The 27,524-nt window shown below is 44.7% G+C and overlaps 1 protein-coding gene across 3 annotated transcripts in view; it reads left to right on the forward strand.

Annotated features, from left to right (window-relative positions):
• AR (androgen receptor) overlaps nt 1-22,980 on the forward strand; it is a 237,338-nt gene extending 214,358 nt beyond the window's left edge. For 2 of the 3 annotated variants that reach the window (XM_083722171.1, XM_083722172.1), the window contains exons 5-8: nt 6,389-6,533; nt 10,573-10,703; nt 11,738-11,895; nt 14,821-22,980. In XM_083722171.1, coding sequence (XP_083578297.1) covers nt 6,389-6,533; nt 10,573-10,703; nt 11,738-11,895; nt 14,821-14,976 — 590 coding nt within the window. In that variant the 3' untranslated portion in view covers nt 14,977-22,980. Of the gene's footprint in view, nt 1-6,388; nt 8,031-8,071; nt 8,592-10,572; nt 10,704-11,737; nt 11,896-14,820 lie in introns of those variants that run through there. The other variant, XR_014560169.1, reaches the window with a different exon arrangement.
• The last annotated feature ends 4,544 nt before the right edge of the window (nt 22,981-27,524 follow it).

A 27,524-nucleotide genomic window follows, 5' to 3' on the forward strand; every position in this document is an offset into this window, starting at 1 on the left:
GTATAAATGCAAGAAATCAAATCAATTGCAACAAGTGGTTTTATCATTCGAGGAGTTAGTTTGCAGACAGCCTGATGGGAAACATCAAGATGATCCAGCATGTAGAGTGTTACTCATTGCCAGAATGCTTTGCCTCAGATGTGGACATCATTGCTACAGAAGATCCCAGGAAAGAATGTTCCTGGTTGCTGCCCAGCAATTGCTTGAAAGAAACCCTTGAAATTCTATATGACGAAGATTAGGCTATCAAAATCAAGGCAGTCAGAAGAAAAGATATTTTGTCCGCTGGGATTTATGGCTGCTGGGTTGTGGGAACACACTGTGCACTATAGGAAATGGCAAAGAAGGAAGGTATTGTTTGCTGACTGGCCTGTCAGATGTTAAAAAGTATATTCTGCGTTATCACATGCAGCTTGACATGCATGGCCTTTTAAATGGCAAGGCTATTTAAAGTTTATTGCAGGGCACCTCAGCTGAATGATACTGTTTGTTTCACATTCTTTGTGGCCCCTAGAAAAAATGTTTCTTTGTGGTCTGTGGAACACTTGTGTACAGAAATGTGCGTACATGTGCACATCTTCAAAACATTATTGCTTAAGACTTTAAACCAGTGTGGTTCCCCATCTTTTCTGCCACCCTCTTGGTTCCATAAACTTATGCCCAGCATTCCCTAATCTATCCCATTAAAAATATTATTTAGAAGAACGGTTTGCATGACCCACTAAGGAAGATTATAACACAATAAAATTCAAAACACTTAATTCACATTTATTTAAAAAGTAAACATAAGCAAAAATAAATACATGTTCTGATCTAATCTTGTAGTAAAATAAATGCAGCGAAGAATATCGCATGAAAAATATTTTTACACATAAGGATGAAGGAGATTTGTTGCATAAAATATTTATATATAACTACTTTCCAGACATGTCACATCCTTCACCTACCACAGATGTACAGTAACTCATTTATAAGGAAATAAGTTATTACCAATGATTGACTATGTTGTGACACCTCAGAATTGTAAATGCAAACAAACACAACCAAAGAAGATAGCTCTGAAAGTGATAAAATCAGCAAAGCTTTAAAAATGTTTCGCTCTAGCCTGTAGCCTGCTCAATCATAAATACAGTGGTACCTCTGGTTACATACGCTTCAGGTTACAGATACTTCAGGTTACAGACTCTGCTAACACAGAAATAGTTAAGAACTTTGCTTCAGGATGAGAACAGAAATCGTGCAGCAGCGGTGTGGCGGCAGGCCCCATTAGCTCAGGTTAAGTACCTCGGGTTAAGAACAGTTTCAGGTTAAGAATGGACTTCCAGAACAAACTAAGTTCTTAACCCAAAGTACCACTGTACAAGATCAGCATGCTTAAAGGGGTTTACCTCCAGACCTCTGCTGCTGCCCCCTTACTTCTTAGTGGAGACACTAATTCCACTCCTCTGGGGGCGCTACAACCCACTTTGGGAACCACTGTTCCAAATGTACATTGAAGCTTAGAATTGTAGAGTTGGGAGGGACCCCGAGGGTCATTTAATCCAACCCTGTGCAATGCTAGTGAAATTATGCTGTGTGTGTGTGTGTGTGTAGGCTTTTGGGCTTTGGATGTGCCTGTGACTTATTTCAGTCTAGGTAAATGTCCAATGGCATAATCCTCAGCCACCTTTCCACTTGAGCAAAGCAAAGCAAAGTTTGCAGCTTGCTTAGCCAGGACGTACTGAAAGATTCTTGACATAAGATGGCCTACTCAATGCGCTGAATAAGATTCACGCATATGTTGAAGTCTGGAGAAATCTGCTCAAAATAGTCTATTATGTGTATTGTGCACCTTGCTGGATTCTGCAATATAAATAGAAAATTAACATGTGTAATACTAATAATAGTAGACACAACTAACAGAACTTCAAGCTGCTTAGCCTGCTATGCTTCCTCTGAATTCTTTCTCTCCTACCAGATTACCTATATGAATCTATGTATACATGCATATAGGACTGGCCCACACATGAGGGAACCATCTCAGACAGCAGGATCTACAGCAGCAGCAGGTACTGCCTGTAAGGAATGCATTGCCTGCTGCTGAGGTAGCAGCAACAACTGTGGCATGTTCCTTGGAGGCAAGATCTGCCTCCTCCTTGACAGCAGCCACCTCTAGAGCTGCCTTTTGGTGAATAGGAGGCACTGCTAGTCTCCTCCCACCCTAGGGAAGAAATGGTGGGGACTGCCCTCTAGGGTCTTTTGTGCTCTGCACCTGTCTGGCATGATTCAGAGCAGGCCCCTTCCCCACACACACGACCAGGAGTGCCAACTTGAACATAATCAGTCACAAGATGCAATGCATGCACACTCATTTGAATGGCATTGCCCACTAACTTTGGAGGGCCCGGCCCCCTCAAATATTTTATTGGGAGAACTGAAGGTACCTCAGCCCCTAAGAGTTGGCTCGTATGCACACAGTGGCCTTTGATTCCTACTTCAACCATTGGGTATGGTTGATTTGATTTCTCCCCACTTTGTTCCCAATGTAGATCTTCACTGATCCCATTTTCCCTGGCAGGGAGGGGCACCATATTGTGGTTTGTCTTGGGTGCCAAAATGTCATGAGCCAACCTTATATGTATGTATGTGTCAAGGAGGGGGTCACTTTCCCTCCAAGCTACTCATCAATCACACGCAGACACCGAACGGATTACCAGGCTTTATTGGCTTCTTCTCTGGCACCAGCTACAGGACATCAAACTGCTAGTCTAAAACACGGCATGTTCTCTCCCTCACCCGGCAGGGTGGATTTGATTTAAATCAAATCGATTTAAATCACAATTTAAATCACTCGTCAACAAGACATGATTTAAATCACTTTTTTACAGAAAGACTCATTCTTGCTGGTATAATCTTAATATTTACAACCAGATGAAGGTTTTATTTTTGGAATTATAAATTTTCAGAGTAGTTTCTACAGTTATATCAAAAATTATTGATTTGGTCATACTATTCGAAATACATAGACCAATAATTATGAAATTATTGTGAGGTTTAATAAGTTAACTGTTTATATTTGGACAACTTTTCTGCTGTACTTTATTGGAAGGAGAAAAATAAGAATTTCCTTAATAACAATTTAAACAATTTATTTAACTAAAACAATAACATGATAGCATATCTATCCATGTTTGTTAACTGATGTGGTTAAACAATTAAAAAAAAATTAGACTGAGTTTTAGCACGCATTATAGGTTTTCTCCTCCAGGGAGAGAATATTGTGATAAATCTCAGGCTATACACACAAATGTAATGGAATCTCAGAGGGGCTATGTCTTTCAGCAGCCCTGGCTTTGGAGAGGCTGGCCTTTTTCTAGAGGGGTGGAGAGAGATACAGTTGGTAGGCCTAAGCTAAACAGGCTTGCAGAAAGAACAGGCTGAAGAAAAACAGGCTGGTGAAAAGCTGGAAAAGGAGAACCAAGGATTGGAGCAGGGAACTTCAGGGATTCCTGCTGCAGGACTGAAATTCCAAGTAGAGACTTTATTGTTTGGACAATGTCAAGCAAGCCCTGGGAAGAAGGGCTGGAACCAGTGAACTCTTATTACTTGTCTGGCAAGCACTTCAAAGTCTTGCCAAGGACTTACAGCCCAGTTACTATATCCACCACCATCACCACCCCTTTGGATTTGCTTCTACATTCAGGTGCCTATTCTGCACAGTTAAGTGTTAGCGCAGTTGTTGGAACTCGGTGGGATTGGGAAGAGGTTGCCAGCCCTGAAGTGCTGTCAGCACTTGCCTCAAGTCTGAGTTGCACAGACATGCAACTGACTTGCACAATTATTACATAAAGATCCCAAGACTTGTGGAGTATTCTGCTCACAAGGTTGCACTTTCATTTTCACTGCTTCACACCTAGCTACTTGTGCAGATCTATTCCACTCCAAACAATGTATTCATTGAACCTCTTGGAACTTAGCATTTAAGAGGTAAGAGGTTGATTCTGTGTATATAAATTTGCAAAGGAACGATGGGATTAAGGTTTTTCCCTCAACTCTATATGTTTATTTTATAACATTTTTCCTGTGAAGTAAAGGCATGTTATCTCTGCAGACACAAAATTATTCTTTTGAGAACTGCAAAAACAAGCATCTGTGATCATATCTTCTTGTTAGAAAAATTGCCCCAAATAATCTTACAGAAACCTCTGGAAAAGCATGACATTGAATGGATTAATGGAATTCATTTACCAAAAAATTTAAACATTGCATATAAAGCCTCATGCTACATAATTAAAAACAAATCCTTATTCTGGTGAGTGGGAGGTGCCACTATAGATTGTTCACTTGGTCTCTCTCCCTCCTCCCACAGAGCTTCCTCAGTCTGCACCACATGCACTTGTGCTGTTCTCGAGACACAACCTGTCCACCATTCTCTTGTCTTGTAGCAAGCTACAGTCTTTCTTAAGATGCCCTGGCTGTTTGCAAAAGAAACACAGGCCATTCTGAGACGAGACTCTGAAACTTTCCTGCCTAGGGGTTTTCCTGTTATTATCAAAGTCACTGTTTTTCCACTTCACCCCTTCATAAATTGACTTTCCAGAACTTTGCCGGCGATTCAGTTTCATGTTTTTCACCAGTACCGCAGCATCTTTGGCAGTTTTAGGGTTCCGGTCCTGCACAAGTACTTGAAGATTTTCAGGCAGTACACAATAGAATTGTTCTAAAAGTACTAGTTATTTCAAATAACTAAAAGTACTTACTCCAGCAGCCCCGAGCCAATGCGCCATGTCCGAGTCAGTGTATTCACAGCAACAAGAATATAAATTTGCGCCCCACCCTTCACCCTGGTATGGCTCCCCTTTATCACATACACAGCCCAACAGGACAACGACAATAATCCACCAACAGCATACAAATCAATATGGCTAACCTGATCCAAAACACCCACCCACCTCACTCACACACGAAAACAAAGATCACCACAGCCAATCACAAGCAAACAATCACACCCTAAGCCAACCCCAACCTCTCTCACCACCAAAGGAACACAAGTGAACAACACAAGCAACGCTGACACCAAACTCTACATACATTAAACATAATAGAAACACCGCCACCCGACCCCACCCCCATCCATCCTCCCTCTCCCCACCCCCCCTTTCTTTTTTCTTTCTGTTTTCTTCTCCCCCTAATGCCTCAACAAATGAAACGGATTTGTAAAAACGTTACATGGAAGAAGAAGAAGAAAAAAAAAACGAGGCACTACACTTCTGTAAAACAAGAAAATCCTTAATAAAATATTTAAAAAAAAAAAGCTTGGTAGGGCTCCGCTGACACAGCAAATTGTTGCAAAGCTAAAGTTTTAAAATTATCATAGTCATTAAAACTGAATGGTGACAGCTTTCCTATTACATCTGCCAATTTGAACAAAGTCTTCACATGTAGCTTCAAAGAATGCAAAATATGCGACTAAATATGCCTGTTCTTCAGTATATGGAGGAAACATACACTTGTCCCAATAAACACAATTACCACCCCACCCCCGAAAGATCTTTCTGGAGAGTAGTTTCTCTTGCTCCAAACCATAGCTGTCAACTTTTCCCTTTTCTTGCGAGGAATTCTATTCAGAATAAGGGAATTTCCCCCTTAAAAAAGGGAAACATTGACAGCTATGCTCCAAACCACTGTAGGTCTCGACACCTGACCATATTCCTTCTTTACGTCTCCACCCACCGCGTCCATTATCGAGCTGGCTTCCTTCCCACTTCTCACCAAACAGACAAGCACACTCTTCTGCCATTTTCCCTGCAACTGATGAACACTTTCCGCCATCTAAACAGACACTTGCCATTAACACTCAATGTGCTGAAGCTCCAAAACTCCTGTTGGAGTCCTCCACTATGACACCATGTCAAGGAGGGGGTTGTTTTCCTGAGTCCGCCCCCCAAGTTACTAACGAATCACACGAAGGCACCGAACTGGTTACCAGGCTTTATTGGCTTCTTCTCTGGCACCAGATACAGGAAATCAAACAACAAGTCTAAAACATGGCATGATCTCTCCCTCCCTAGCAGGTGAACTCGAATATTTGAAGGGGCTGGGGAATGCTGGCAACCAGCCAACCCCATCATATGCTCCCACTTTTGGGACTAATTGTCACCACCTGCCTGAGAGGCCCCACCAAACGATACTTGCTCACAGGATCACTACTTCATGACAGTATGCATGTGTACATCTGTATGTATCAAAATATAATCTTACAAATGGACTGCTGGAGTTTAAATTATTAGCAGCATTGACAAGTTACTCTCATCTGGAGATGCCGACAGTGCTTTCTTAGGAAAGAATAGTAGCAAGCTTTGCATCCAGCCTGACAGCATTTCTCAGGTGTGCCTCTTTTCTTCCACAGGGTTCCGCAACTTGCATGTGGATGACCAAATGGCAATCATTCAGTACTCCTGGATGGGCCTAATGATTTTTGCAATGGGATGGAGATCATTCACCAACGTGAACTCTCGGATGCTCTACTTCGCCCCAGACTTGGTCTTCAATGAGTAAGTGCTATGAGGGAGCGAGGAAAACTTTTCCCTACCCCACTTCCTCCATGTCATGCATCATTTTATAAACTTCTATCATGCTACCTCTTACTTGCCTTTTCCCTAAACTAAAAAGTCCCAAACACTGCGACCTTTCCTCACAAGGGAGCCACTTCATCCACTTCATCATTTTGGTTGCCCTCTTCTGAACCTTTTTCAGCTCTACAATATCTTCTTTGAGGTGAGGCTACCTGAGATCCCATTAGAAAACTAGCAAAGACCTGATGGTTTTATGTTGTGAACTGCCTTAAGATCTATGGTTAGGGTAGAATGGAAATTTAATAAAGAAAACGATAAATTAATAAAAGTTGACCAAACCCATCAGGATGCGTTAATGAACCAAACTAAAAATAGCATTTTTATTACACTTATTTGGTGGCGGGGTACAGGGAGCAGGCCTTGTTCTGGGTATCCAGGGATGTTTCTGAGCAACATGACATTAATTCATTCATTGGAGGTTTTTAAGTAGGGGCTAGGCTGCCATCTGTCAGGGATGCTTTAGTTGTGATTCCTGTGTGTAATTGGACTAGAACCTTGAGGTCCCTTCCAGTTCTATGATTTTTGCGACTCCGTCTCTCATGTTCACTTGCCTCTACCATTGCAGCCCCACCCCCACCCCCGGTTCCATCTTTGGGATCTGCATGCTTGGAATATTCCCTTGTGGAATCTTCCAGCAGACCGTGTCCCTTCATCTGTCATCTCATGAGCAGTCCTAGGACAGTACATGGAGCCCTTTGAGAGATAGAACGAGGCTTGTGCAAAGCCACTCATAAAAGTGGGTTACACCTTATAAACAGCATAGCTGACTGTGTACGGACTGTGGCACCAATCCTGTGTGAATAATGTCCAAGCAATTGATTTAGGAGACCATAAATCTTGACTTCTCCCTGCAACCAAACACTGAGAGTGGTGAGTACTTTTCCCAGAAGTCTGCTTCTGCTACCTTCTCTGAAACACAAGATTCTCTTTTTGGATTAGTGATACATACCTGTGTACATAACTTTATTTATGCCACCTTCGCACAGTTAAAACCGCGCTCAAACGCAGCTTACAACATGGGGAAAAAACTACATAATTACAAACATCGCAAAAGTAGTCTTAAACAATAAAAAGCATCAAAAAGAATACAAATTGAAACAATTCCCACATAAATAATAACATCTGAAATAAAGATAAAATAAAAACAAACCCCTCCCCAACAAAAAACCTAAAACAATACCCCAGCCCAGTAGACTTCTCAGCATGGGGTTGCCCTCTATCTGAAGGAGCAAGTGTGTAGTTTGGGGCTGCATACATCTCTGTCATTAGAGGTCCAGGTGTTCTTTGTGACTAGGAGGACCTTTTGCCAGTTTTCTCTGGTTTACACAGTACAGCTGAAGTCCATGCATTTGTAACCTCGAGGATGGACTATTGCAATGTGCTCTAAGTGGGACTGCCCATGGGTCTGGTTCGGAAGCTCCAGCTGGGGCAGAATGCTGCAGCCAGATTGCTGACAGGAGCTTCAGGCTGAGAGCAAGTGACACCATTTTTAAAACAGCTGCACTGGCTGCCCGTCTTCTACCAAGCCAGGTTCAAGGTCCTTGTATTGCTTTAACACCCCCCTGAACAACTTAGGGAACCTCAGGGACCACCTGAACTGTTATAATATCACAACTCAATCACAGAGATCATTGCAGGAGCGCCATTGGTCATTTCCCAAGTTGGTAAGGCTCATTTGGCAATGACAAGAAACTGAGCCTTTAGTGTCATCAGCCCAGTATTGTGGTACACTCTGCTGTTAGAGATTAAACAGAGGCCTTATGATTTCAACTTTTAAATGCCTGCTGAACATTTTTTCTATTCTGCCAGGCCTAAACAGGCAATTAAGAGCACATCTCACACAATGGATTATTTATGCTTGTTTTAATTTCTTTTTGGTTTTAATTTACTTTTAACTTTTTATTATTTTACTGTATGGTTTTATGCTTTTAGATTGTTGTAAACCACAGTTATATATATTTTATGATAATAAATAATTGAAACAGTGTGGGAGGAATTGGAGACCCCATTCTTCTGATCATTCCATCAGCACAAGCCTTCCTGTTAAAAGCAAGAAACTACAAGAAGGAAGCAGCTCGAGGAAATGACTCATGATTTAAGTTGTCTCTGTACTAATGCACAGAATATAGGAAACAAGCAAGATATATATACCGTATTTTTCGCCCTATAGGACGCACCGGCCCATAGGACACACTTATTTGGGGGGGAAATAAAGGGGGGGGAAATTACACCCCCGCAGCCCCAAAGAGCAAAGTGCGCACAGCTTCACCATCGCTCTCGGAGCTTGCGGGGCTGGGGGTGGGGGAAGCCCGAGCCTCCCCCGACCCCAGCCCCCAGAACGGGTGGGAGAGCGATGGCGAAGCTGCGCGCAGCTTCCCCATCGCTCTCGGAGCTTGCGGGGCTGGGTAAGCCCGAGCTTCCCCCAACCCCAGCCCCCAGAACGGGTCGGAGAGTGATGGCGAAGCTGCGCGCAACCTCGCCATCGCTCCCGGAGCTTGCCAGGCTGGGGGGATAGCTTCCTGAAGCCTGGAGAGTGAGAGGGGTTGGTGCGCACTGACCCCTCTCGCTATCCAGTCTTCAGTGAAAGCCTGCATTCGCCCCATAGGATGCACACACATTTCCCCTTCATTTTTGGAGGGGAAAAAGTGTGTCCTATAGGGCGAAAAATACGGTACTATCTGATTAGATCAGAGTATATATTCATTTTTACATATATTTATTTTTTGAATAAATGTGCTATTCATGTCACTGTTTTGAATCTTTGTGTTATTATCTACTTTTGAGGGTTGTGCAAACCACTGTTCTGAGTAAATGCTTTTCATTGGGTAGGGTAAAGTAAGGTAGGGTAGGGGGCTCTGGAGGTGCATTCACAGAACCAGGCAGTGCCCCCACCCCAAGATGTTTAGGAACTGCTGATCTCAAATCCTTGTGTCTAACTATAAGTGTGTATCAATAACTTTTGGGCCCTCCATCCTTTGACTTCCTACTCAAATTATGCAGAAAATACACATACAGCTCATTTAGCAATTAAACCCAGCAGGGATAAACTGAACAAGGAAAGCCCCTTGCTGCCAGCAGCACCACAGTGGGATCTGCAGTTTAAATATTAATTTATTGATGCAGAATGGTAGCAGAACAGCATTAACCAACCCTTGCCCATTCCCTTCCTTGATGTCAGCTAGTGTTTGCAGCAACAACCAGAAGGCAGACCCAGACAGGGCTTTGCAGGTCTTCTTGGGTCATTGAGAAGGATCAAAAGTTTGTGCTGATGGAAGTAATCAAGAAATGTGCCCTGTTCTGATGGCTTGCACACCAAATAATTGCATTGCATTCTTTAATGATTGCAAATTCTTGGGAGTGATGTTTTCCCCAAGGCATCAAGAAGGTCATGAGCTCCTTAGAATAACTTCCCTCTATCCTCCTGTTTAGCAATGTTCTCGTTCCTTGATTCCAGGACAGGTTGCTCTTAAGACTGCAGCAGAGATAGATTTCCAGCCAGTGTGGTGGAGGCTGGGGGTGCAATCTTTATTTTAAGAACATAAGAAGAGCCTGCTAGATCAGGCTAGTGGCTCGTCTAATCTAGCATCCTATTCTTACAGTTGATACTATATGCCCATTGTAGGAAACTACCAAGTAGGATTTCAGCACAGGAGTTGTCTCCCCTTCTGTGGTTCCCAGCATCTAGGATTCAAAAGCAGTCCAGCCTCTGACTGTGGAGGCAGAACACAGCCTTTATGAATTTCTGTAATCCTCTTTTAAAGCCATACAAGTTGGTGGCCATCACTGCCTCATGAGGGAGCAAGTTACACAGTTTAACTATGTGCTGTGTGAAGAAGTCCTTTCTTTTTATCCTTCCTGAATCTTCCAACAAGCAAGAAAGATCGATTTGCCTAATTGATCACTGATTCTCTTTTCAGTTTCCTGCTGGCATTTGCTAATTATCTCCTCCTCCTCCCAGGTACCGGATGCACAAATCCAGAATGTACAGTCAGTGCGTCAGGATGCGGCATCTCTCCCAAGAGTTTGGATGGCTTCAAATCACTCCCCAAGAATTCCTCTGCATGAAAGCTCTGCTCCTCTTCAGTATTAGTAAGACACATTTTTTTCATGGGGGCCTTTTTATTTCCTTCTCCCTTTCTTTCAAAAAAGAATAAAAGAATTGTAGAGTTGCAAGGGACCTCCCAAGGGTCATCTAGCCCTATCCCTGATAGATGGCCAGAGATACATAGCAGAAGACTGCTATACTGCACACACAGAGTATTTTAATCAACTATTATTTTATTAATTGTTACTTATTTATTGCATTTATTTCCCACCTTCTTCTCCAGAGAGTTCATGGTGGTGCACATGACTGTCTACCTCCTCATTTAATCCCCACAACAATCCTGTGGGGTAAGTTAAACTGAGAGGCAGTGACCAGCCCAAGGTCACCTAGTAAACTTCACTACTAAGTAGGGATTTGAACCGTGGTCTCTTCCTAGTCCTAGTCCAACACTCCAATCACCACACCACACTGATTCTCAATAATTTAAGGTGGTGTGATTAAACCTCCTTCATCATTTTATTCTGACAACCACTCTGACAAAATCCTTTCTCTTACTACTGCAACCACTATTATTACCACCAGCATCATTATGCACCAAAATTCCATCCCATCTTGCATGTGATTAACTTATGCAATTTCAAGCATGTGTGGTTTTGAAAGCCAGATGGTTGAAATCCCGCAAATTAAATGCATACAAGGTAGAGAGCTTTGAGAGCTTAAAAGCTCCTTTTGACCTGGTTCTGTGATTTTAAGCTCTCAATACTTACTTACTGAGCTCTGGGATGCTCTCACAAGATCTTGCCGGAACTCAGGCTTACCTGCAAGATTACATCAGAGCCTCCCAGAGCCTGGTAAGCAAGGTGGAGAACTTAAAAGCTCTCTGCCTTGCTGGGAGAGGGGCCAGGCGCACTTGGCACACAACTCCAAAAAGGTAAAGATACTCTCATGGGGTGGTTCCAAGCAGGTGGTTCAAGTGGGCACAGTTTTGCAAATAAGCACTGTCTTGGAAAGTAACATGCACACAAGGCACAACCATACTGTACATTGACAATTGTTCCTCTCTTTCTACATGCACCAGTTCCAGTGGACGGGCTGAAGAACCAGAAGTTCTTTGACGAACTTCGGATGAACTACATCAAGGAACTTGATCGCATCATTGCTTGCAAGAGAAAGAACCCTACCTCCTGCTCCCGGCGTTTCTACCAGCTCACCAAGCTCCTAGACTCTGTGCAGCCTGTAAGTAAGAGGAGATGGGAAGAGAAAGAGGGTTAGCCACACACATGGCAAGATCTTTTGTTAATCTTTTGATCAAAACTCCCCAGAATCTGCTGTTGAACTTGTGGGGTGGGGGAGTGCAGGGAGAGGAAAACAAAACACCAATAAACCTGTAAAAACAAGCACTGGAAGCAAATCTGCAGAAAGTCACTGTGACCTCACAGTCATTTCCTCCAAGAGAGAACTGTGCCATCAAAGAGAAAGATGTTTGTGGGAGGCTGACTTTAAAGCCCTAAATGGCCTCAGCCCAGTATACCTGAAGGATCGTCTCCACCTCCATCATTCAGTCCAGACACTGAGGTCCAGCTCTGAGGGTCTTCTAGCAGTTCCCTCACTGCAAAATGTAAAATTATAAGGAACCAGGCAGAGGTTCTTCTTGGCAGTGGCGCCCTCCTTGTGGAACACCCTCCCATCAGATGTGAGGGAGATAAAGAATTACACAACTTTTAGAAAACATCTGAAGGGAAGTTTTTAATGTCTGACATTTTATTATTTTTTATATCTTGCTGGATGCCACACAGAATGTGCAGGGTATAAACAACAACAACATCATCATCATTATTATTATTATTTTATTTCAGATCTAGTACACATGCAGGGAAACATTCCTTAACCCCCAGGCTGCCAATGTCAAAGTATTTGTTATTTTTATTATTTTATTATTTATTAAATTTGTATACCGCCTTATACCCACAGGTCTCAGTATGGTTCACAGGATAAAATCACAACATTAAAAACAAAAAATGCATAATCAAAATAAAAACAAGAACAATTCAGTAACACACCCCCAACACATTTTAAAAGGCATTGAATGCCAGTCAACCAAATGCCCTTTTTTGCCTGGTGCCTAAAAGTGTATAATGAAGGCATCAGGCAAACATCCCTGGGAGAGCATTCCACAAATGGGGAGCCACTGCAGAAAAGGCCCGGTCTTGTGTTGCTACCCTCCAGACCTCTTGTGGAGGAGGCACACAAAGAAGGGCCTCAAAAGATTATCTCAGGTCAGGGTAGGTTCATATGGAAAGAGGTGGCCCTTGAGGTATTGCGGTCCTGAGTTATTTAAGGCTTTATAGATCAAAAACTGAACTTTGAATTAGGCCTGGAAACTAATTGGTAGCCAGTGCAGTCAGACCAGGATCAATGTAATATGCTCAAAGTCTCTTGCCCCAGTGAGCAACCTGGCTGCTGAATTTTGCACTAGCTGAAGTTTCCAGAAGCAGCCCTACGTATAATGCATTGCAGTAATCTAACCTTGAGGTTACCAGAGCATAGACCACAGTAGTTAGGCTAACCTCGTGGGCCACCAGCCGAAGGCATATAAAATACATGTTTGAAATAGCACACCAAAATATGCATCAAAGAATAATAAATAAACGCATTAGGCCACATTGCGTAATATAGTGGTGCCTCGCTAGACGAAAAGAATTCATTCCACGATTCTCTTCGTCTAGCGGTTTTTTCATCTTGCGAAGCAAGCCCATTGACAGATTAGCGGATTAGCGCTACAGCTGTCAAGCGGCTTCCAGCGATCAGCTGTTAAGCGGCTTATCAGCGGAACAGCTGATAAGCGGCTTAGCGGCTTAAGAAAAGGGCGAAAAAAGCGAAAAAAACCCGCAGGGGGACACAAGATTTTTTCGTCTTGCGAAGCAAGCCCATAGGGAAATTCGTTTTGCGAAGCGCCTCCAAAACGGAAAACCCTTTCGTCTAGCGAGGCGTTCGTCTTGCGGGGCACCACTGTAATATTAGGAGAAGCGTGCATGAGAATTTGTGTACAATTATTTTGGCATAAGCTTAAAAAAAAGCAGACTGATGCATAAGTGGGGCAGACTGAACTTAAGGTTGGGAAAGTGAGGAACAGAGAAAAATCAGAACTGACAGATGCGTCCCACTTAACAGCTCAGTGACAGAGCACCCGCTTTTTACTGCAAAGGGTCAGTCTCCAGCATCTCCCAAGTAGAGCTCCAGAGAGAAACTCCCTGCTTGAAACCCTGGAAAGCCACAGCTAGCCATGGCTGTCTCACCATAAGGCACCTTTCTGTGTGCATGCACACCAGAATGTAAGAGTCCTGTTGGATCAGGCCAGTGGCCCACCCAGCCCAGTATCCTGTTCTCGCAGGAGCCAATAACAAAAAAAACACACCTAGATTCCAGCCTGCCGTAGTCAAGGTTGCTCCCAGGATGCCTCAGTACCACCTAGGAAGTACTACCTGGTGGTTATTCCTAAGAACAGGAGAAGGTGCCTGCATGCCTTGTTTGTCTATGCAGAAATGGTACCACTGTATAATATTGTTACATGCCACTCCAATCTCCAAGTGGTGAGAGATTCCAGAGGTTGCAGGTGCTTGCCAAGGGTTCAGTTTCCTTGGAATGAAGTTCAGTGGAGACTGTGGTGTCTTTAGGATATATGTTTTCAGTTGCAATAATATACAACCTGAGCACAGGCCGGAATGGCTCACAGCATTAACACTCCAAATGTTTTTGCTTCTCCATTAGTCACAGTCTTAGATCCAGCTCAAATCAATCATGTCTCCATCTTCCATCCTGCTTTCTGCCCAGCTCACACCAAACACCATCTCTTGTTCTAGGTGAGGGGGGTGGAGGAAAACCTCCCCTCCCCCCCAGGCCTGAAAGGCCCCGTCCCTTAGTCACAGCTCTTGTAGCCCAGCTCATCCTTTTGGGATGCTGATCCTGGTGCTTAACTTCTCAGTCACAGCTATTGCCTAGACAAAAGGGGCTGGTTTGTTGAGCTTGTTCTCATACCTTCCACCTACCTCCGATAGAGGAACCCAAGAACTGGAAGGGACTCAGGGCATCATGCATACTTCCTCCCTTGAAAACCCACATCACTATAAAGTGACATCACCTTCTCTCTTTTCTCTTTCCTAGATTGCCCGAGAGCTGCACCAGTTTACATTCGACCTCCTGGTCAAGTCCCACATGGTCAGTGTGGATTACCCAGAAATGATGGCAGAGATCATCTCGGTGCAAGTCCCCAAGATCCTCTCTGGGAAGGTGAAGCCCATCTACTTCCACACACAGTGATGGAGCGAGGGAGACACAGGAAGGGAGGAGCCCTTTGCGGCCAAGGCCCTGGAAGCTGCCGACCTTGTCCAGCCTTCACTTGCCTGTTATTTTTGCACTGCAGTGCCTTGGAATACTGTATACGCTACAAAGATATACAGTAATAACGAAAACAGAACTAACCTGCTGGGATTCTTTTCAGTTTCAGTGACTCCCCACCTGGGGGAATTCCCTTTTCAAGTGGGAGCTTTTTTCGGCCTGTTTTGAAACAGCCCAGCATATGTGTGTGCGTGCAAACCCTGCAACTTCTCTACTTTTCTTTCCTGTTCTTATATATATTTTTAATCTGGTGTTGTGGCATGGTGCCAGGCGGCACTTGTTTACATTCTTGGGCTTCTGCGTTTCCCACAATGGCTTTTGTGGCCCTGTACCACGATGGGAAGTCTGGCAAAACACACACACACATTGTGTTTTGGGTGTTCCCTTCATTGCTGTTTTATTCTCTCTTTTTAAACAAAACCAGAATCCAAGATGACAAGCAGGTTGCTCAAATCAAATCCTGGGAGTGGGAAGAACTTCATTTTTGGGGAGTGGGTGATTTTATTTTTATTTTTTAACAGTTTTTTGATCAACTCTTAACTTTTCTGTGCAGTGTGCTTTTTCCCCATTATGTTGCGAGTCTCACTCTTAAGATGCAGGAGGATTTCAATAGCATATATGAGGACAGGAAGGGAGAACTGGACTCAAAATCATATGGAGGAGAGAATGTAGTGGAATCATACAACTGCAAAAAAAAAAAGTGTGTGTGCCGTCACAGCTGCAGGCATCACACGGACTCATATTCCCCAGGGCCACATTTCTGCATGTGAATTAGTCTCAGTCCTCATCACGTTCCTATACTATGTGGCCACAAGCCACTGCCTCAGATTCGGCTGCTGTTCAGTGTGCCTCTCCAATTAACTCTGAGGCCCTTACAGCAGCATTTACCTGACACAAAGTGCCCAAATCCATACAGTGCTGTTCTTGTGCTCATGAAAAATGACACAAAGCATTAAGAGGAGCTGGAGGGTAGTGCTGAACCCTCCTGGTGCCCTGAAGGTTACAGAGGGCTGTTTTACAGTGCAATCCTTTTTTCTTACTTCCTTTTCTTTCTGTGGACCATGAGCCAAAACTTTAAAAAAGTCACCCAATGAATGTGAGCACATTCCAGTTTTGAGCATTTTTTGTTTTTGTTTCTCCATCACAAATGACACTCTCCTCAAAAAAAAGGCAGCTCTGCAGTGCTCAGAGGGCCTCCATCCAGCTGCTTTTGTCACCTACACCAACATCCCTCCTCCCAGCTCTGCTTCCCAAAAGTCAGAGGCACCTAAAGACCCTCTTGGAAGACTTCTCCTTGGAGAGCATGGTGGGCGAGGGCCTCAGAAGCCAAGCCAAGTGAAACAAGGACTCTGATGCCCCTTTGGGGTTCCTGAGAAACTGCACATAACTATGGTCCTAACCCACTCCACTGGGGAAGAACTTGTGTTTTCATTATCTTTTTTAATAACATTGTGGTACATTGTAAAGAGAACATGTATTGGGATGGGGATGCGCTTTTCATTTTTGTGATTTCTGTAGTTGAGACTGCCATTCGTCTAAAGGAGTAACGGGGAGTCAAACAAACCTTAGAAACTTTCCTTGGTTGTGGGAAGAAGGGCCCTCAGTCTCAATAAGCTATCCTAGAGTAGTCCCTGGCCAGAGAATCTCACAGGACGACACAAATAGATTCTGAGCTGTTGTCTTCTGATTTTTTCAGAAAGAATTATATGGGGGGGGGGGGTATTGTTCCAGGTCATGTCCTAGAATGGCTGAACTGAGTATGTGTTAAAAGCTCATTGGTTCTCCTAAGAATGCCACTCACAATTATCCTGTTTCTCAACCATCGGTTTTATCTCCCAACCCTATTCTGTTCATCCCTGGCATCACAAGAAAATAATCACAAATTGTTTGACTCCTTTGATTTTTGGATGTGGATTGTGATTCTCTATCTCAGTCTTTATTTAGGTAGTGATAACTTGCTTGTCTTTAATTCTAAAAATGGCTTAAGTCTCCGCTCCTACTGCCATGAGCAGTATCACCTGCCTCCCTTGTTCAACAATGGCCTGGCAAATTGTGACTTTGAAGGATCTTGCATACCTTTCAGAAGCAACAGCTGTAAAGTTGCACTTTGCAGTGATGCATTTTTAAAATGACTGTTAGCCATTATCCCACTCCTCCTACCTCCCTCAAAAAAAAGCAGCAGCCATGGGAATACTCTGGGCAGTGGTCATTTTAATAATGTGGCTCTGCAAAGCTTGATTTGGTTTGATTATTTTCAGTGATGTCACCAGCAGTTTTATTGAAATATGTTTAGAAGATGGGCTTTTCTTTTACTGTGCAGACTCTTGAGAAACTTTGCTGCTTTTGGAGGGGAGGGCAGGAAGCACCTCAGAAATCTTACTCTGTTTGCACCTTGAGGGGTTTCATATTGTAGGGGTTTAAGAATGCTGCAAAAGAGTTGGCTTGGCCAGGTGCTTCAAGAGATGACAGAACATTGAGAAGCGACAATGCAGCACCTTAATTTGGCCATGGTTACTTGATGCAGAGGGACGCGGGTGGCGCTGTGGGTAAAGCCTCAGCGCCTAGGACTTGCCGATCGCATGGTTGGCGGTTTGAATCCCCATGGCGGGGTGCGCTCCCATCGTTCGGTCCCAGCGCCTGCCAACCTAGCAGTTCGAAAGCACCCCCGGGTGCAAGTAGATAAATAGGGACCGCTTACCAGCGGGAAGGTAAACGGCGTTCCATGTGCTGGGCTGGCTCGCCAGATGCAGCTTGTCACGCTGGCCACGTGACCCGGAAGTGTCTGCGGACAGCGCTGGCTCCCGGCCTATGAGTGAGATGAGCGCACGACCCTAGAGTCTGGCAAGACTGGCCCGTACGGGCAGGGGTACCTTTACCTTTACCTTTTACTTGATGCAGAAACAACAACACACACCCCCTCCCATGACGTTCAGCAGTGCTGGTTAAAAAATCATTCTGCTCTTTCCATCAAGCTGTTTTGCTTACAAATGCAGCATGTGGATGTGGACCTCTTTGTGGTCCTTAGGAACAAAAAAGTGGGAAATGGACAGGTGATGGACAAAGCACTGGAAATAGACATCAGACGAGCCTGGCTGCTGGATCAGGCTCACCTAGTCCAGTCTCCTGTTCTCAGAGTAGCCAAATGCCCTTAAGGATCTAGCAGTGCAGATAGACTCTGTGCCTGGAGAGTCCACAAGAGCATCAGAAGAGTCTCTTGGTTCAGTCCAATATGGACCTATCTAGCCCAGTATCCTGGCCCCACAGTGGCCACCCAGATGCCCCACTGGGCCCCACACATTGTGCCTAGTAGTGAAACCTCTGAGAAAGCTTTAGGAAGGATACATGTGTCATCATGAAGTTCCATTTGTTGACTCACGTTCTTTCAAGTTGACTCAGTTTCACTTGTGGTTTGCCTGTATTAGAGTTAGCCGTGGGGAACTTGCATGGTTTGGACGCACGCGCACAGGTAACTCACAATTTGCACAGGGGTTGCATTCTGGAGATGGCGCATATATAAGAATGTATGCTCAAGCTGCTCCTGTGAGAGGAAGATTACCTTCTGGAGCTGATATGCTGAACAGGTCTTACCCCCTTAACAAGGCAGAGAGCTTTTAAGCTCTCCACTTTGCTCACCAGGCTTTGGAAGGCTCTTGCAAATCTTGCAAGATGTCTAGAGAGAAAGCATCCCGGTCTCCATGCAAGAACTTCCCAGAACCCCGTAAGCTAGGCAGAGAGCTTAAAATCTCTTTCTGTGCTGGGAAAATCCTGCACAGAAAGAGTTTTTGAGCTCTCTTCCTTTCATGCGTTTAATTTGCACAATTTCAGCTGGCCAGCTTAGGTTGAAATCACACAAATTAAACATGTAAGTTGTGGTGGTACCATATATCTCATTTTAAGCCTTTTCCCCTTCTGTGGGTTCAAATCTCTTGGAAAGGTCAGCTGGGCATCCAGTCATGCAGAGCAAGACTGCATGCCAGAGAACTGCTTCATGTTCTTCAAAAGTGGCCAAGAGTTCCCCAACATCTTAAGAGACTCAAACCAAGTTGTGGGAAGTGGCAATGAATATATCTCACATGTATATAGTCAACAACTTCACGCACCCAGTGTGGTAGCCTCTAACCTACAGAAGTGGGCACAGTGAACTTTCCAGCCCCCTCTGATTCTTTGCATTTTGTTGCTATAACTAGATTTGTGCAAGACTCGCTATGCAGAAGGATGCTTTGGGTGGCATTGAAGACTGCAGGGCAACCTCTGCCCACCTCTGCCCTAGAGCCCCTGAGGGATCTTTGGATCCTGACAATGTTTTGAAGAGAGATTGATTCAAAATACCTGTAATGAATACAATGTAAAAAAGGGGGGGGGGAGTTAGAAATGGTGGTGGTGATGGGAAAATGAGCATTTACTTGTTCTGGTTTATTTACAACTGACTACAGTTTTTTAAAGGGGGGGGGGAGCTTGAGAAATACCAATGACAATGTCTTAGCCTTCAATCCTTACTTTTATTATGCAGTTTATGCGTTGTTGTTATTATTATTCTGTGATTTTTTTAAAAAAAAAATTATGCTTGCATATGTTCTATTTTGTGAAAGACTAGTTTAGTCTTTAAACTCACTGTGGCACAGACCAATCCACACAGACTCCTCCTCCTCACCTTCTTATAAAATCATAGAGCTGTAGAGTCCAACCCCTTGCAGCACCCTGCACTTCCTGCCAGGCTCCACAGGATGTAGCCCCCCCCCTTTTTTGGGGACTGCAGCAAAGCCAGGTACCCCCTGTCCCCATCTATTTGATTGCCCCAATCCGTAAGTGTAGCAGATAGTAAAAAGTATTGTTTCTTATATCCTTCAGCTTCTGCGAAACAGAGTAAGGCCCTTCCTTGGAGGCACTTGGAAGTTGCAGTTCGGATGTTCTTTCATAGAGACATGTCTCAAGCCCTCTTCCACTGGAAGCAAAGAAAGATCTTGAGTATTTTGACTCTAGTTGGGGAAACAACTTTGAGGACAATATCTCTCCATCATGGAGCTGGTTGGGTTTTTGTTTTGCTTTTTGGGGGGGGGGGTGATTCTGTGTATTTTAAGAATTATGTTTTCTGCACTTAAAAAATACCATGCCTTCTTTTTTTTGAGGTGGGTGGAGAACATCCTGCACCCTGAACTGAGTTACTACAGGAGATTGAAGCACCTTATAGAGTCTAAGCTATTTTTGTTCATCATTGCAACCTTTTTTTCTATCTCCCCCCCCCCCCCGATAGAATGCTTATTTAAAATGGGGGAAAGAATAGGGTCCTGTTTCCATAAATCACATACTTGTATGCATGCTGGGGAGGGGGGATGTGTATTGTGATAAGTCTTTATGCAATGTTGTCCACCAGCATTGGAACAAATGCACTCACTCTTGCCTGCCTTAATTGGGGGGTGGGGGTGAAGGGAGAGTTAATTTCACCCCTCTTTTTGCCCTTTGAAATTTACTAATGTGTGCACTGGCAACACTGGACCCAGTTGCCAATTTTGTTACAACCCACAATTGTAGAATACTGTCTGCCTGGCCACTGTGAGAAGAAGGTGCTGAATGAGATTGGCCTTTGGCCTGACCTAGCAGTTCTCCTCTGGTGCTGTTATGCAACCTCTAGGTCCAGAGGCAGTCTGTCTAGATTCCTAGGTTTTTATAAACATTTGGCTGCTAGATGGGCTTCATCCATCAGTGAGGCACTTCTTTTATGGAACATCTCCAAAACCCAACTCGTATCTCAGAAGGCAAGGCTACTGCAGCCAAATGTCCCTAAGAATCTAGGAAGCAAGATAGACTGCCAGCTAAATTTGTGTGGGAGAACTTTGCACTTTGGAAACAATACAATGGTGCTCTGGATGGATTGGGAGTAGGCTGGGAGATGTCTGTGGCCTCCTTAGGAAGAGGCAATGCTTGGGCTGTGATTGTGCTTCATCTATAGGGTTGAGTGGGCATGATACAACCAGATTTACAGGGTCAGGGAGTAGGTAAGGGGCCCCTCTAAGATGTCCCATTGCTCATGTGCATGCGTGTGAGGAGGACCCTGTCCAGTCCAAGCCTCCCCTTGCTTTTTAGGGGGCAGAAGGTGCTGTTTCCCTTCTGCTCCCCTCCTTCTCTTTGCAGACGTCACATTCCCCTTCAGAGAGACCCAGGCCAGCCAGCATTTCCTCTGTGTCAGTGGTTCCCAATTAGCTAAGTACTGTGCACTCCATTTCTCAAAAGCCAAGCCATGGACTCCCTACTTTTGAAAATTTTGATATATCTGTGGTAGTTTTTGTTATGTGAATGTGCCACAGACCCCCTGTGTGGGTTACACAGACACCCTGGGGTCTGCAGACCATCAGTTGTGAACCACTGCTGCAGGGTGTTGCTATGCCCACTACAAACATCTCCACTGGGCCTTCTGAGATAGCAGGCTGGACTTCAGAGACATTCTGTAAAAGATTGTGGCGCTTTTGAACAGCAAGGAGAGATAATTTCTATCCATTTGCCTGTTTATGTGTTTATGTATAATTTGATACGCTGGGGAAATTGGAGGAAGTGTTGGGCTGCTAGTCCGTAAGAACTTTGTATGATTTTGTGGGATGTGTGGGGAGTTATTTGCAAAAGGAGGTAAATAGCATTGTAGTCTGTTTATGCAGCTAAATAAGCTTGTGAATCTAGAGGAGCATCAGAACCAGCAGAGCAGCTGAAATGTATAACCGCATAATAAACAGACACAATGGGTGGGTGTGGTGTGTGGGTATTTGATCTCAGCTTCAAGGGATGCTAGGTGGGTCTGTTGCAAATAATGACAGGAATAAGAGCCAGCCACCTGGGGAAGAGTTGTGGCTTAGTGGGTAGAGCACCTGTTTTGCCTGCAGAATGCCCCTGGTTCAATCCCTAATGGCACCTTCAGGTAGGGCTAGGAGAGACCCTCTAAATCAGAGCTTTCCAAACTGTGTCACGACATGTTAGTGTGTTGGCTGCAGTGTGTAGGTGTGTCACACGAACGCTCCCCCACACTCCTCCAAGAGCTGGAAAAGGGTTAGTTTAACCTCCAGTTTGGTAGTAAAACTGAATTACTGTGCCATTAAATGATTCATGTCTAAAAAGTGTGTCACCAACAAGAAAAGTTTGGAAAGCTGTGTCCTAGATGAAACCCTGGAGAGCTGCTGCCCAGTCAGTGTAGACAATACTGAGCTAGATGGACCCAATGGTCTAACTCAGTGACAAGGCAGCTCCCTATGTTCCTCTTTTGCTCTGTCTCTTGGGGACCTCGGAGCATATGCCAGCCCCGCTGTGAGTCCTTCAGCAAGGCTTGCCATGAAGTTGAGTGTCCAACTTGGCTTCCTTCAGCCACTTGCTTTTAACTAACATTGCAAAAAAGAGAAACCTGAAGCTAGCAACAAGTGAAGCTTCTCATACTGGGAGAATTTGATAGCCCCTGTTCTAGAGCCATCATTGGACACTCACAGCAGCACTGCACAGAATTATGCACATTTAAGGCAACCCTGGGTGCTACCCACCAGGGACACTGGAAATGAGCTGGGTGCACTAGGACCGTCCTCTGGTGAATGGCACCTTTTGAAACAAAAAGCAAAAACACATTTGATCCCTCTGCAAAGGCATTGATGCTCAGGAGCCAGAGACCACCCCACCTCACAGGATGTCTTAAAATTGCATCTATCTCTGCTCATGAATCAGGAAGAGGCAGGGGACTTCTGGTGCACAGGCAGGGCAGTCCAGCAGAGTATACTGATAAAAGACAAAAAATTAAACCTCTTGTTTCTGTCTTCTTGGTTTCAAGAAAGGGTAAATCAGCCACACCACTCCACACCAGGGCAAGTTTCATGCTGTTGTTCAGATCTCCCTTTTTTGTAATCTTGGATTCTCTTGTTGCTCCAAATACAATTAAAAAAGGCAAAATTTTGGTTGTTGCGAGTATATTGTTGTTCATTTGTGTGTGTCTCCCCTCCCCCTGAAAAATGACTTCTACAAACTATTTTGCTGTGTTGCAACAAAACCAAATGATCCATTTTCCAAAAGGCAATAAGGCAATTAATTAGTGAATATCAGCTTTTATAGATTTTCCTGCAGAATCCTGAGAGTAAAGAAGAGAACTTCATTCAAGCCAATAGCAGTACAGTCTCAGCAGGTGCCTGAAAAAAGCAAGAAGTTTATAACCAAACAGAAGTCACTACCCAGGCATTGCTTTTTCTGAAATGAGCTCTAATTCCCTCACCAGCCTTACTTTCACCAACACCACAAGTGTATGGTCGTTGTTGTTGTTTTTCCCAGAATGTACTTGCAAAGCAGCCAAGTTAATCAAAGGTGCACATTTTCAGGTACAGAGTAACCTTTCCATGGAGATTCCTGAGTGACAGACTCCAGTTTAACAGCCTCATTGCAGCCTTGTGTCCACAAAGCAGCAGCTTCTGTGGAGGCTACAGCATATAGATACTGCACCTCCTTAGCTTATCAAAAAAGGACTTCCAAGAAGGGAAAGTAAAGGGGGGGGGGGAGTAGGTATGCGGTTGGAGGATGGATGGCGGCTAACAGATTGAGGTTGAATCCTGACAAGACAAGAGTACTGCTCTTGGGGGACAGGGGACTCCCTGGTCCTCAGTGGAGTAACTGTGCCCCTGAAGGACCAGGTGCGCAGCCTGGGAGTCATTCTGGACTCACAGCTGTCCATGGAGGCACAGGTCAAATCTGTGTCCAGGGCAGCTGTTTACCAGCTCCATCTGGTACGCAGGCTGAGACCCTACCTGCCCGCAGACTGTCTCACCAGAGTGGTGCATGCTCTAGTTATCTCTCGCTTGGGCTACTGCACTCTATGTGTGGCTACCTTTGAAGGTGACCCGGAAACTAAAACTAATCCAGACTGCAGCAGCTAGACTGGTGACTGGGACCGGCCGCCGAGACCACATAACACCGGTCTTGAAAAACCTGCATTGGCCCCCAGTACGTTTCTGAGCACAATTCAAAGTGTTGGTGCTGACCTTCAAAGCCCTAAACAGCCTTGGTCCTGTATATGTACCTGAAGGAGCGTCTCCACCCCCATCGTTCTTCCAAGACACTGAGGTCCATGCCTAGAGCCTTCTGGCGGTTCCCTCACTGCAAGAAGCGAGGTTACAGGGAACCAGGCAGAGGGCCTTCTTAGTAGTGGCACCCGCCCTGTGGAACGCCCTCCCACCAGAGGTCAAAGAGAAAAACTACCAGACTTTTAGAAGACATCTGAAGGCAGCCTGCTTAGGGAAGTTTTTAATGTTTAATAGAATGTTGTATTTAAATATTCTGTTGGAAGCCACCCACAGTGGCTGGGGAAACCCAGCCAGATGGGCGGGGTATAAATAATTTTTTTTATTATTATTATTATTATTATTATTATTATTATTATTATTATTATTATTATAACACAAGGGTTTTGTGGAGTTTCCTGCAGTGGACCTTTGAGCCCAGGGATACTCCCAGCTCTTTAAAAGGTCTGTTTGGTCACCACCTCTCTGTGTTTGGAAAGTCGCCAGGCTTTCCTAGATCAATAAAACCTGAGTTGGCCCACCCCAGAGAGACGGTCCTAAAACTCAAGACAGATTTTTTTTAAAGGACTTATTTATATGGCACATAATAAAACTATGGAACTTGCTCCCACAGGAGGCAGTCCTGGCCCCCAACTTGGATGGCTTTAAAAGAAAATTAGATTCATACAGAATAAGTATTGAGGGCTATTAGCCATGGTGGCTATGATTTTGCCTTCACAGTTGGAGACAGCAATGCTTCTGAATCCCAGTTGCTGGAAACCACAAGAGGTGAGAGGGCTCTTGTGCTCAGGTCCTGCTTTGGGGTTGGCCCCTGTGAGAACTGGATGTGCTATGGGCCTAATCCATCAGGCTGTTTTGATATTTTTAAGGTGGTAGCACCACTCATTCCCCACTCCCAACAGGATGCCAAATTCATCAAGCACAGCTTTGAGCAGTTGAATCTTTTTCCCAACCCCAACACACACACCCCACAGTCATACACAAACCACAGTCCAAATTGCCCATGTTTTGGAAGTACACAGTTGCATACCCAACAGCTGTCCCGATTTAATTGGGACACCCTGGATTTGGGCCCTGCAACCTTTGGCTGTGGCAGTGGTGGTGCACTCCAGCAGGGTGCCTCCTCAAGGCACACATGGTGCAGGAGATGTGCTGAACAAGGCAGGGAAGGATGGAGAAGTAACCATCAAACTCTTTAGGGTGCCACCGGGTGCCTCCATCCCCTTGCACTCCTGAGAGTGCAATGCACCAGCTGCCTCCACATGGTTGTGGGGACACACCAAGGGCTAGGCAGCGAGCTGAGAGGAGTACACAGCAGCAAAGATCTGGGAGAAAGTAAGGCTAGGGCATGTGTAGGGCGACTGTAGGGGAAGGGGCACTAGCAAAGGCAAAATCCTTGTCTAATCACAAGCCACACAAGTGAACCTGGCCTTGGGTGGGAAAGGGGGATGGGACAGATGTCCTGGAAGGCGAGGTGGAAGGGGAGGGAGTCCGCTTGGCAAAATCAGAAGGCAGAGAGTGTCCACTTAGAGAACTGTCACCTAAGCCGTGCACTAGACGAGAAAGCAGAGGCAATGTTGGAAGAAGTTCCCACCAAAGAATAAAAAAGATGATGGACTATGAGGAATTGGGAAAGTTAACAGTCAAAATAAGAGAACCTAATGACGATGGTTTTGTGAAAGAATAGAAGCCTTTTGTAAATTACTTAAATACTATAGTGATGAACTCAACAAGCAAGATTTGAACTATGAGCAACAGAAGTAATTAGAAATTATTGCAGCAGAGAGGGAGAAATAAAAACACCATGGAAAACGGGGTGGGAAGTCAACTAAACAAAATACAAATTTATTATGTCTTAGAGTGTATATGTTAAATGTTTGAAAATTTAATAAAATAAAATTTTTAAAAGAGAGAAAGCGGCAATGTCACCCCCAAATTACAGGCTGAACTATAGGGGGAGGACACACTGACAAGTGAGGGGGAGTGTCCCTATTTTCCTCTGAATCAAAGTTGGAGGATATGCAGTTGTGCCTTTGGTATTGTGGGCCCAGATCTTTGGAATTCTCAGCATTGAGTTCATCATCCAACACACAATGTTATGCTCCATTCACAACTGGTAGGAGGGTTGCCAAGGGTCATATCGCTTCCCACGCCCCTCATGGACAGTTGCTATTTCAGGAGCTCTGCCCATAAGAATAAAATGATAGGTATAATGGATAGAGTCTGTATTTCCTGTGAAGCTGAAATCCCTTAATTTTCAAATGCATCTGCAGGGGAGGTAGTGGGGGAAGAAACTACAGCAAGGAGTAACAGCAAATATGCTTTAAAAAAAAAAAAAAGGTCTGAACCATCTACAAATATAGCACATGGTGCCCTGCTCTGGAAACTGAAATTGCGGTGTATGTTCCACCCAGAGCTGCAATTATTCTTAGGCTTTCATTAGCAAGCTCTTTCCCAAGCCCACGGTTAATAAGTAAAATAAAGCACCATAAATTGCCATAGCAAAAGGCTAGCAGAATCAGAAGTCTCTCTTGCACCTTTTTCCATGAGCAGGGGAGCAGGGTATAGGGGGCACAAGGGGCTTCAGCCCCCTGAATATTTTGAGGCAGGGCCCCCCCCCCCAATATTGAAGGTGCAGCCAACCCCCACTGCCCCTGGATGAGTGTCAGTGCGCCAGAGCACCGTCCCACCAGGCAGGGGTGGGTAACTTGGGCAGTCAGTGCATTGGCATTATATGAACAGAGTGTCTTGACCTGGTGAGCATCCATGTGAAAAGGACACCTGGACTGGGGCCTTGGATGAAGAACAGCACAGCTTCCTGGGGCTGATGGAAGCTGCAGCTGAATACCACCTGGAGACGGCATCACGTTAGCAAAGGGGAAACGTTCATTTTTACAGCACTAGCAGGTAATTGTTTTGTGTTGTGTTGTTTAGTCATTTCCGACTCTTCATGACCCCATGGATCAGAGCACGCCAGGCACTCCTGTCTTCCACTGCCCCCCTCAGTTTGGTCAAACTCATGTTCGTAGCTTCGAGAACACTGTCCAACCATCTCGTCCTCTGTCGTCTCCTTCTCCTTGTGCCCTCCATCTTTCCCAACATCAGGGTCTTTTCCAGGGAGTCTTCTCTTCTCAGGAGGTGGCTAAAGTATTGGAGCCTCAGTTTCACGATCTGTCCTTCCAGTGAGCACTCAGGGTTGATTTCCTTAAGAATGGATACGTTTGATCTTCTTGCAGTCCATGGGACTCTCAAGAGTCTCCTCCAGCACCATAATTCAAAAGCATCAATTCTTCGGCAATCAGCCTTCTTTATGGTCCAGCTCTCGCTTCCATACATCACTACTGGGAAAACCATAGCTTTAACTATACGGACCTTTGTTGGCAAGGTGATGTCTCTGCTTTTTAAGATGCTGTCTAGGTTTGTCATTGCTTTTCTCCCAAG

This window comes from Podarcis gaigeae (genome assembly GCF_964106915.1).
Source record: "Podarcis gaigeae genome assembly, chromosome: Z".
Lineage (NCBI taxonomy): Eukaryota > Metazoa > Chordata > Lepidosauria > Squamata > Lacertidae > Podarcis > Podarcis gaigeae.